This window comes from Simochromis diagramma, unplaced genomic scaffold, assembly GCF_900408965.1.
Source record: "Simochromis diagramma unplaced genomic scaffold, fSimDia1.1 OVJJ01000557.1, whole genome shotgun sequence".
In the NCBI taxonomy this organism is placed as follows: Eukaryota; Metazoa; Chordata; class Actinopteri; order Cichliformes; family Cichlidae; genus Simochromis; species Simochromis diagramma.
Genome location: NW_024387156.1, coordinates 3,964,393 through 3,975,801, shown reverse-complemented (window position 1 = coordinate 3,975,801; position 11,409 = coordinate 3,964,393). Strand labels below are relative to the sequence as shown.

At 42.3% G+C, this 11,409-nt stretch overlaps 1 protein-coding gene across 2 annotated transcripts; it reads left to right on the top strand.

Moving 5' to 3' along the window:
- Nucleotides 1–4,432: 4,432 nt before the first annotated feature.
- LOC120744261 lies at nucleotides 4,433–11,110 on the top strand. Of its 2 annotated transcripts, XM_040048535.1 has the most exons (3): nucleotides 4,433–4,669; nucleotides 4,829–4,941; nucleotides 4,986–11,110. In XM_040048535.1, the coding sequence occupies exon 3, from the start codon at nucleotides 5,082–5,084 to the stop codon at nucleotides 11,013–11,015; it is 5,934 nt and encodes a 1,977-aa protein (XP_039904469.1). In that variant the 5' UTR covers nucleotides 4,433–4,669; nucleotides 4,829–4,941; nucleotides 4,986–5,081; the 3' UTR covers nucleotides 11,016–11,110. The 2 variants fall into 2 exon arrangements, with proteins under 2 accessions (XP_039904469.1, XP_039904470.1); XM_040048536.1 differs by having other exon boundaries at nucleotides 4,829–11,110.
- Nucleotides 11,111–11,409: the final 299 nt, after the last annotated feature.

Genomic DNA, 11,409 nt, shown 5'->3' with positions numbered 1-11,409 from the left:
ATAACAAAGAGGCCTTGTTAATACTAGCCAAGCATGGCTTTGTAAATAAAAGAAAGAAGCACAATTATATTTATTTATTGTTTATTTGTTTCCCTTTGTCCCTTTGATTTTCTAAATTTCTCTCTCTACTTAATCTGCTGTATATTACTTGTGATCAAGATACAATGAAGTGTTCAAGGCCATTTCCTAAATCTGCTGTGTGACCCACGGGTCACACATGTATACCAGTCGGTTAAAATGGGTTTAATTTTAAAAATAAAACCCAAACAAAATTGACAGCCGCAGCCGCCACAATATGTCAGATTACACCAGGTTAAAACAAATTAAAATACACCGCTGTATCGGGTCCTCGGCCCGCAGCCAGAAATCCACTCGGCAAAGCAGCAGCTCTGTACTCTGAAAATAAAAGCAGGAGATCACTTATGCTAGACAGTAAAACGCAGCGGGAGTATCTCTCCAATTATTTTGCTTTCATTACCTGTCCACAAGTTCGCGTCACACTAGAGCAGGGCGATATGACCAAAAATATTTATCACGATATACATTTGAAAATTTGCGATAACGATATAACTGACGATATAATTGACACTAGACAAAATACTTTACAACTCCACAATTTTATTAGTGCAAAAAAACCCATCAATGTATTTTCACTTAAACAAGCAGCTGTTTTTTACATTAAAGTTATATAAAAATGTAACAGTGCAAATGCAAATTCCTTGCTGACAGTTTAATCAAAAGGCATTTCCAGTGGAAATTAGCCAACATATCCTCAGCATAACCGTGTATAATATCCACAAAACTTAAAAAGAGCTTATATACACGCAATACGGTAACATTATGTTGAAGCACAGTACGTATCACTCCGCGAGGCTCCTGCCTACGATAGCCGTAATGCTCTGACAATCCATCAAGTGGTGCAGGTTTGTAGCTTAGCAAAGTCGTACTAAAACATCAGTCAGTAAACACAACTAGAATTCAAACATAAGGCACACGGGATTATAAGATATATATTTCTAGATTTATATTTCAGAAAAATCAAAGGATTGATTTTAAGTGTGCCATATTTTCCAAAAAACACGGTAATAACCACGGTCCGCTAGCATGCTCTACCAAAAATAGTGCTTTGTTGTGTATCCGGAGGACGAAAGCTAAACCAGTTCCACACCACTGAAGTTCCAGCATTTTTACAAACCAATTCTGGTTCATCCGTTCCATTCAACGGTCCGCTTTCGCCCTTGTCATTCTCCATCGCCGCCGTGCCTTTTTCGCCATGTGCGTATGAAAACAAAGGCACTGCGCATACGCGTTTTACCCATATTCTATCGCGATATTTCATTTTCTTGTCGTTGCCCAACATTATACCGGTATTAACGTGAATGGTATGATATGGCCCCGCCCTACGTCACACCCTAATAAATATTGGTCAGTGGCGGTGGACTCCACTACACATCTCTCTGCCGGAGTAGCACAATGTTTCCCACCTACAAGGGTGCAAATAACTTTAAATCTCTGCCAAAGAGCCAGACCTCAAGTCAATAACAAGAGTTTGATTAGCCTGTAGAAACAGGAAAGAGAGAAACAGAAAAACATGAGTCTGTGTGGCGGTGTGTGTGTGACAACTTTGCACGCCCATAAAAGGACACTGGCTGATGTGCTTAGTGTGGGACCAGAGAGAGAGAGACTTAGTGTTAATACAGGTGCACTGAAAACGTGAGTACAGCGGCAAAAGCATAGATTAACAGAATTGGGAGTTAAACAGGCCAGGCTTTGGCTTAAATTTTGACAGCTTCACCTCTCATTGTCTCCTTATCCTGAGAATAATAATAATAATAATAATAATAATGGATTGCATTTATATAGCGCTTTTCGGGGGCCTCAAAGCACTTTACAATTCCACTATTGTAAAGTGAAGAAAGAGAAGAAACTTAAAGGACAGTCAATCTCCTGATGAAGACAGGAGACAGACAGGACACTGTGTACTTGAAGAATTAACAGCAGGCAAAAAGACAGTGCAATTGAACTATAACACTGAAGACTCCAGCAGCAGCATGTAAGAAAGCACGTGATGCAACATGCACGGTGAATTACAGGCTGGTAAGAACAGTGGGATAAATAACTGTGGGAAAGCACTGGACACTGAGTTTCATATTTGCCATGCTTGGAGTAATCCTCAAAGAAAAGACTGAAAAGATCAAGAGAGAAGCAATGGAGAGAAGAAACAGCTGATTTGGTTCTGTGTTGATCTGCGAGGCCCCACAGGAAACTGTGAGAACAGTGAGAGGTGAACCTGGACGTCATATAGTGAATGCATATGGGAAAATTGGATTGAAGGCTGACCTGATGAAGGTTTACGGTGTGTTCACACCGAACGCGATGGACGCGAATAGAGCGTCAGGTTTACATGTAAAGTCAATGGAAAGGCGCGATGACGCGCGATTGCGGGTCCCGCGAAAATTCGGAAGCAGATTTGCGTCGCGAAAACGCCAAAATGCGTGAAACGCGCGTCAGTGTAGCGCGTCTGGCGCGTTTGACTCGCGAATAAAACCACGCGCGTGAGTTTTTGTGTTGCATTTTGTGCATACGCGCGTTTCGCGTCTACCGCTTGAGTTGGAAAAATCTGAACTCCAGCGTCAAATCGCGCCGCGACAACCAATCAGGAGCCTGGTGACGTGGCTGTTACCTAGGTCAAAGGGGCAGATCCAGCCAAAGCCTTTCATACTCCAATGGAGGGGAAGGCTAATCAATGCGGTAGCAAACAACTCGGAGCTGTACGACACCAGCTGCTTTCAGTACCGAGACAGGAATAAAAAGGACCGAGCTTGGAGGAAGATATGTGAAGAGATCGGGCAACCTGGTAAGTTCATTCATTTCTCTTTTGAAAGTTTTCACTGACCCGGGGAAGCCGCACAAAAGCTAGCAAGCCACCGCTATTTTCCCACTGACGTACAAATACCGTTCTGCTTTTAGGCATGTTGTCATTTAGGAATATATTTTATTGTTTATTAATAAACAGCACACAGTGGTCCCGCTGTTCATCCGTCACTGCTTTGCTTTTTCGCTGATTTTTTATTGCACAGTACAGTATTGCATTCTGCAGCCTGATTGACAAATCTGCTCCGTACCGTGTCTCCTGCGCTTGCCAAATTTATCACGTTTGGTTTTGATAACCATCACGTCCAATAGAAAAAACAGCACAAAAACACCCATAACTACGACCCTCATTCGGAAATAGACACCTGCACCGCGAGGGAAAAAGGCGCACGAAAGTGGCGGGCAGATGAAGACAAACCGCGGCATAATAATACTTTTACGTTTTGCAATCTACAAAGGTTTGCACTTTGAGAATCAATTGTGAGAACTGTGACCAGGGACTGTGACTAGAAATGTTCACCACATCACAACAAAGAGGTAAAAAAAAATAATAATAAAAAAAAGTAAAAATTAAAATTAAAATTAAAAGAGAAAGGAAAAGAGATAGAGAGAGATTAACTAACAATTACATTAATGAATAGAAAACACACATATACAAATTGTTACATGTGAAATTATTTTTGGAGAGAAGCAGAAGTGAGACAGTTTGAATCCACAGCTCAGTGCAAAGAGGCATGAGTTAAACCTGATTATAAAATACATATGCAATGAAGAAGCAGCTTACACTCAATTAATATGAACACATAACATAAACGCAACGAAGACACGCTTACACTTTTCTCGTTTAAGTTTGTTATTTTTTAGGTGCAAAGCAGACCTGGATCAATTTTCCACATGCAGTGGTCGGAAGAAAGTTATAGGTTAACATCCCTGGAAACGTTCAGGCCAAGTTTCTGGTTGAATTGTTTACAGCGCCGTGCGTCACTAAACCTGACAAGTGAGCTCTAACTCCTGGCTGAACACAAGGAATGCTGTTACTTAATGTGGGAAATCAACATTTGGGTTAGCAAACTTGGAAAAGAGAAAACTGACTGCTTAAGTGGGAAAATTGTGAAGGAGTCTGAAACACTGGAAAAAGAAACATATACAAAATCACACACACAAACAGAAAATGCATTAACCTTATAAATACAAGAGAGCTCATGAAGATTAGACAGCATCTTGAGCATGTGAGTCAGTGTTATCAGTGTTTATCAGTGTTAACATAGTGTGAATTTAACACACTTAAACCTTGAAGTTGAAGAATAACTCAGGGAAGTTCCATGACAATAAATAGAATAGAATAGAATAGAATAGAATAGAATTCAACTTTATTGTCATTGCACATGCACAGGTACAGGGCAACGAAATGCAGTTTGCATCCATCCAGAAGTGCTTTAGTGATATAGATATATTACAGTATATATTAGCAATAATATAGATATGTGAGTATATTACAGAAATGGGTCTATTATGGTATGTTATAATGTACACGGTATGAAGTATGTTGTGAATATTCTATATGTAAATAACCCTGAATGCCTTTCCTTGCACCTTATTTTGGCACTCATTCCTGTTTTCTACTACCAACTTCCTGTCCGTGTGTAGAAGCTTTTATTTTGATGGGACGATTTCCTGTAAAACTGTTTTTGGCGCAGTTTTCAGCAGCAGTCGCGGGAGTTTAGAAAAGTGATGGCTTAATGGAGCCTATGGTGATTTCTTTTGTCATTAGCAGCCCCCTTGATAGAGGCACAAGGTATGGTTATGATGTAAATAAGGAGACGTTTAGATGTTTTTGTGACAGTCGCTACATTTGTCAAATGTTACGTTGAAACGAACTTCATGTTATAAGGTTTACGATTGTAAGAGTGTGGATTATTTTGCTTACACGCTGTTTCTATGTATACATCCTCAGCTCTTACGGTGAGATTGATGGTTTACTGCCATTAAACCTTCAAAACGTCATCAGTAAAGTGTCATCCTTCATTCGGGGGGGTTCGCTACAGTAAGAGCTTACCTCCGGGAGCAGTAAGAGCTTACCTCCGGGAGCAGTAAGAGCTTGCCTCCGGGAGCAGCGAGAGAGAGAGCTTCCTGCGATCGGAACGGCACGGCACGGCACGGAGCAGCAAGCTACAGCAGCGGTCCGGTAACAAGCAATTGCTCTCAAAATGGAAAATATAGAAGGAGGTCAGTTGAACGAAAAGGAACAACGAAAGGAATTAACATGCGAAGCTGATGAAACTGCTAATGAAACGTTCCCAAGGCGATCAGAACGGCCCAGTGTGCCCACGGAGAAAATGCTCTTATATCAAAGGGATGAACAGAATAAAAGAGAGAAGAAACTGCTAACCATTTATGAACATTGGAAAGGCCAGGTCAGAGTATACAGAGAAGACCTGAAAAATGATTTATCAGATTCACGGTTAGCAGAAATGGCTGATGATATTGAAAGGACAGTAAATGATATGACAAGAGCATACAGTGAATATAGAGAGCGTAATGAACCATCCCATGTCATAAGGCGCAAAATGGACTCTTGTGAATCAGTGACAAAGGACATTATGAAAATCATATCTGAGCGTTTAGCAGCTATAGATGAGTATGATGCAGATAGAGAAAGGCAGCGCCTCCATCAGCTCTTAGCTTATGAACATGCTAAGTCCATATTTGGTACTGCATCACAGTCAAGTTACCAATCTGAAGTAAGCATTGCAGCCAAAAGAATCGATGCTGTTGCAGAATTAGCTGCAAAAGAAGCTCAGTATAAAATCACACAAGAAGAAATAAAACAAAAACAAAAAATAAGAGAAATGGAAGAGAAACACAGGAGGGAATTGGATGCACAAAGGTCTGAACTAGAGCGTTTACAAGCAGAAAAGGAAAGGCAAGCAGCACGTGCAAAATTAGAGATTTATGACAAGGAGTTTAAAGTTGATATGGACAGTCAGTTAATGTTACAGAGCAATGGGATGTCTGTTATCAACCAAAGCTTTGCACAACCAGCCTCAGAGCTCTCTACAGGTTCATATCACCCACATGTGGAACAATATGCATCCATCCCTGTCAATAATCCTCTACAACATCTGCACTCACAAATTGTCACTCCATCGCCTCCCACAGATGTATTGCAGCTGGCTAAAGCTATTCAAGACAGCATAGCAGTAAGCAGAATTCCAGTGCCAGTGCCTGTCGTGTTCAGCGGAGATCCCATCACCTACATCGAATGGAAGGCTTCCTTCATCTCACTGGTGGGCCACAAAGGTATATCTCCAGCTGAAAAACTGCATTTGTTAAAAAGGTATATCACTGGTCCTGCTCTTAAGTGTCTTGAGGGCATGTTCTACCGCAGTGATGAAGAGGCATACAAAGACGCATGGAAAAGACTTGACCAACGCTACGGTCAGCCATTTGTTGTTCAAAAGGCATTCAGAGACAAACTGTCAAAGTGGCCTAAAATCCACTCAAAAGATGCAGAAGGTCTACGGGCCTTCTCTGATTTTCTCACAACCTGTCTGCAAGCAACACCACATGTAAAGGGCTTAGAGATACTAAGTGACTGTGAGGAAAACCAAAAGTTATTGCAAAAGATTCCAGAATGGCTTGCAACGCGTTGGAACCGTCAAGTCACAGTTGCTCTCATGAAAGGCAAAGATTTTCCCTCTTTCAAGGATTTTGCAGAGTTTGTAGCACTCGAGGCAGAAATTGCATGTAATCCTGTGACTTCTTCATATGCACTCTATTCATGCAGCTCATCCTTGGAGAAAAGATACGTAAGGGAGACCAAACCAAACAGATCTGTGACTCAAGTCTTCACTACACAAGCCACAGTACAAGGAGAAAAAACTAAGTCAAATGACACAAGGTTAAAGGTGGCCTGCATGTTCTGCAAAGATGAAAGTCATCAGTTGTCAAAGTGCCCAAGCTTCTCAGAGAAGTCACTAGACCACAAACGGACATTTGTGAAGGAAAATAAACTGTGCTACGGGTGCTTAAAGGTGGGCCACAATGCCAGAGACTGTCGTCATCGCCACAAATGTGACACTTGCAAAGGACGACACCCCACCTGTTTGCACAATGAGAGTCACATGGCAAATGAAAGGCCTCAGAGCTCTACAAACGTCGCTTCAACCACAGAAAATGACACCATGGCAGCCACAGCTCTGAATGTTACTAAGGTGGGTCAATCAAGTAGTACCTCCATGATTGTTCCTGTGTGGGTTTCCACTACCCAGAGTCCATCTAAAGAGCAGCTTGTGTACGCTTTATTAGACACACAAAGTGACAACACATTTGTCAGTGAGGAGGTAACTAACCAGTTACAAGCAGCATCCCATCCAGTTAAGCTAAAACTAACCACGATGCTGGGAGTTCACATGACAGTCAAAAGTCAGAGAGTAGCAGGGTTACGTGTGAGAGGTTATAATTCAGATGTTCACATTGACCTTCCACCCTCCTACACAAAGGACTACATCCCATTTAACTATGACAACATACCCACAAATGAAACTGCAAGGCAATGGCCCCATCTGTCAGAGATCACTGATCAGATACCCCCTCTCCTGAGTTGTGATGTTGGACTACTCATTGGATTTAACTGTCCCAGAACTCTAGCTCCAAAACAGGTTCTACTCGGAAAAGACAATGAGCCATTTGCCATACAGACAGACCTAGGGTGGAGCATTGTTGGTGGCTCATCAGAGTCAAATGAAACTGAAACAAGTCTGTGCCATAGGGTCATGGTAAAGGAAATGCCTGCTGTAACACCAATGGACATGATCAATGTTCTTGAATCAGATTTCAAGGACACAAAGGCATGTGACAAAACGGTCTCACAAGAGGATCTCGTTTTTCTGGAAAAACTTAAGGAAGGGATAAAGAAAAATGAACAAGGACACTGTGAGATGCCTCTTCCATTCAAGCAAAGGCCAAACTTACCAGACAACAAAAGGCTTGCAGAGATCAGACTGGAACACTTAAGGAGAAGGTTGAACAAGGATGAGAACTACAAAAATGATTATGTTGCATACATGAATGACATAATTGAAAGAGGAGACGTGGAAGAAGTACACAACGAAGGAACACAAGGTGAACAATGGTACATCCCCCATCATGGGATTTACCACCCCAAAAAGCCCACAAAACTGCGTGTCGTATTTGACTGTTCAGCCAAACACAATGGAACAAGTCTCAATGGTCATCTCCTCCAAGGGCCAGACTTAATAAACAATCTGACTGGCATTCTCTTGAGATTCCGGCAACATCCTATTGCCTTAATGTGCGATATAGAGAAGATGTTCCACCAGTTCCATGTCAGTGAGAGGGACCGGGACTATCTACGTTTCCTCTGGTGGAAAAACGGTGATACAAGCACACAACCTCAAACATACAGAATGAAGGTACACCTTTTTGGTGCGGCATCATCTCCAGGCTGTGCAAATTATGGACTGAAGTACTTAGCCAAAGAGCACTGCCACTCGCACTCAGCAGGTTCACAGTTCATTGAGAAAGACTTTTATGTCGATGATGGAGTTACGAGCACAAACACAGTGAAAGAAGCAATGCAGTTGGCACAAGAAGCCAGAGAAATCTGCCGCAAAGGTAACCTGCGTCTCCACAAGTTTGTTTCTAACAATCACACTGTTTTGCAAAGTATACCTGCATCAGAGTGCGCTGTAAACATTAACATAAGAGACTTGACATTCAAAGACATGCCACAAGAAAGAGCACTAGGCATCCAGTGGAGCATTGAAAAGGACTGTTTCAAATTTGACAACACACTGAAAGTCCAACCAGCCACACGCAGAGGTATTCTATCCACTGTCGCGTCAATCTACGACCCACTTGGATTTTTAGCGCCATATGTGCTGAATGGAAAGAAAATCTTGCAAGAAATGTGTCAGCATGGTGTCGGGTGGGACGACCCCATACCTAATGCACTCAAGCCAAGGTGGGTGAGTTGGCAAAGTGACTTTGTAAATCTAGACAAGCTAAACATACCTCGCTGTTACCTGCCTGCTAACTTTGGTGAAACTAAAGAAATAGAGTTGCACCACTTTTCAGATGCAAGCTCAAGTGGTTATGGACAATGTAGCTATCTGAGGGCAAAGAACGCTAAAGGTGAAGTTCACTGCTCTCTGGTAATAGCAAAGGCTCGAGTTTCTCCAACTAAACTGACCACAATCCCCAGACTTGAACTAACAGCAGCTGTAGTTTCAGTCTCAGTCAGCAACATGTTACGGGAAGAACTGTGTTATGGTGCAAAGGAGTACTTCTGGACTGATTCAAAGGTGGTGCTGGGCTACATAAACAATGATGCACGTCGTTTCCACACCTTTGTAGCTAACAGGGTTCAGAGGATCAGGGAAAGTACAAGCCCTCAGCAGTGGTTTTACGTGCCATCAGAACTGAATCCAGCTGACGGTGCTTCGAGAGGTGTAACTGTCAATGAGTTAAATAAGTCTATCTGGTTCACTGGCCCCTCCTTTTTGTGGAAAAATGAACTGCCCACAGTACAACCTGTCGAGCTGGATCTGACCATAGGAGATCCAGAAGTCAGAAAAGTACAGACAATGTTAACCAAAGTCACAGGCACTGTAAGTCTTGCTGAATGTCTAAGTAAGTTCTCCTCCTGGTCCAAAGCAATTAAGGCTGTAGCACGTCTCATAAGAAGGGCTAGACACATCAAGTCAAATGCATCAGCTACAGTGAGTGAGCAGAAAAATGCTGAACTTGTGATCATTCGACATGTACAAAGTCAAGCGTATGAACAGGAAATAAAACAGCTGAAGAAAGGAGAACAGCTGCCACATCATAACAAACTGTTTAAACTGGACATTTTCATGGATACAGATGGTCTCCTCAAGGTGGGAGGGAGACTCCAGCATGCAACGAGTGACACCTTCAAACACCCGATCGTGATCCCAAAAGAACATTGTGCAGCCAAACTCATAATATCTCACTTTCATAACAAAGTAAAACACCAAGGAAAGGGATTCACCATAAATGAAATCAGATCCAGTGGCTACTGGATTCCTGGAATGAGTAAAACAGTTGCCTCATTCATCCGACAATGTGTGATCTGCCGCAGACTCCGCAAAGCTCCAGAGGGTCAGAGGATGAGTGACCTACCTCCACATCGCTTAGAGCCCTCTCCTCCCTTCACACACTGCGGCATGGACTGTTTTGGTCCATTTGTGACAACAGAGGGAAGAAAACAACACAAACGGTATGGACTCTTATTTACTTGCTTTTGTTCTCGTGCCATTCACATCGAGTTCTTAGAGGACTTGTCTACTGATGCATTTATTAATGCATTAAGATGTTTCATTTCAATCAGAGGTGCAGTTCGACACATCCAATGTGACCAGGGAACGAACTTTGTTGGTGCTCAGAATGAGTTTAAAGCAGCTTTAAATGAGCTAGACACTCAGAGACTAAATACATACTTGACTGAAAAACAATGTGACTTTGTGATGAACGCACCCCATGCTAGTCATACAGGGGGAGTGTGGGAACGTCAGATAAAGACTGTCAGAAGTGTGCTGAATACCACTCTGTCACTGGCTCATGACAGACTCAATGATGCTTCATTACGGACGTTATTCTATGAAGCCATGGCTATAGTCAATAGCAGACCTCTGACTATAGATAACTTGAACAGCCCCAACAGCCTAGAACCGCTCACGCCCAATCATCTGCTGCACATGAAATCCAATGCACCGTTGCCCCCACCTGGTGCCTTTTCAAATGAGGACCTGTACAGCAAGAAGAGGTGGCGCCGCGTGCAGTTCCTTGCAGAGCAGTTCTGGAGCCGCTGGAGACGAGAATACATTCACAACATCATTTCAAGGCAAAAGTGGCACTCACCAAAGAGGAATCTAAAAGTAGGTGATGTTGTGTTGGAAATGGATGAACTGGCACCCAGAGGGGAATGGAGACTTGCAAGAGTTGTAGAGACTGTCAGTGGAAAAGATGGACTTGTGCGAAGGGTAAAGATCTCACTTGGAGAAAAGAGACTCAATAATAAAGGTCAACGCTCTACTAAACTATCAGTTGTTGAGCGTCCAGTACAAAAACTTGTATTGTTGTTAGAAAGTTCCTAAGGTAACTCCTACATGGGTTATTTTGTTTGGGAAAATTATTCATTTTGGTTCTTATGTAAACCAATTATTCGTAATTTTGGTGGGAGTGTAAATAACCCTGAATGCCTTTCCTTGCACCTTATTTTGGCACTCATTCCTGTTTTCTACTACCAACTTCCTGTCCGTGTGTAGAAGCTTTTATTTTGATGGGACGATTTCCTGAAAAACTGTTTTTGGCGCAGTTTTCAGCAGCAGTCGCGGGAGTTTAGAAAAGTGATGGCTTAACGGAGCCTATGGTGATTTCTTTTGTCATTAGCAGCCCCCTTGATAGAGGCACAAGGTATGGTTATGATGTAAATAAGGAGACGTTTAGATGTTTTTGTGACAGTCGCTACATTTGTCAAATGTTACGTTG

What these genes read in the sequence shown, in the direction of transcription:
- LOC120744261 (XM_040048535.1), top strand. Translation starts at nt 5,082, where the DNA reads ATGGAAAATATAGAAGGAGGTCAGTTGAACGAAAAGGAACAACGAAAG.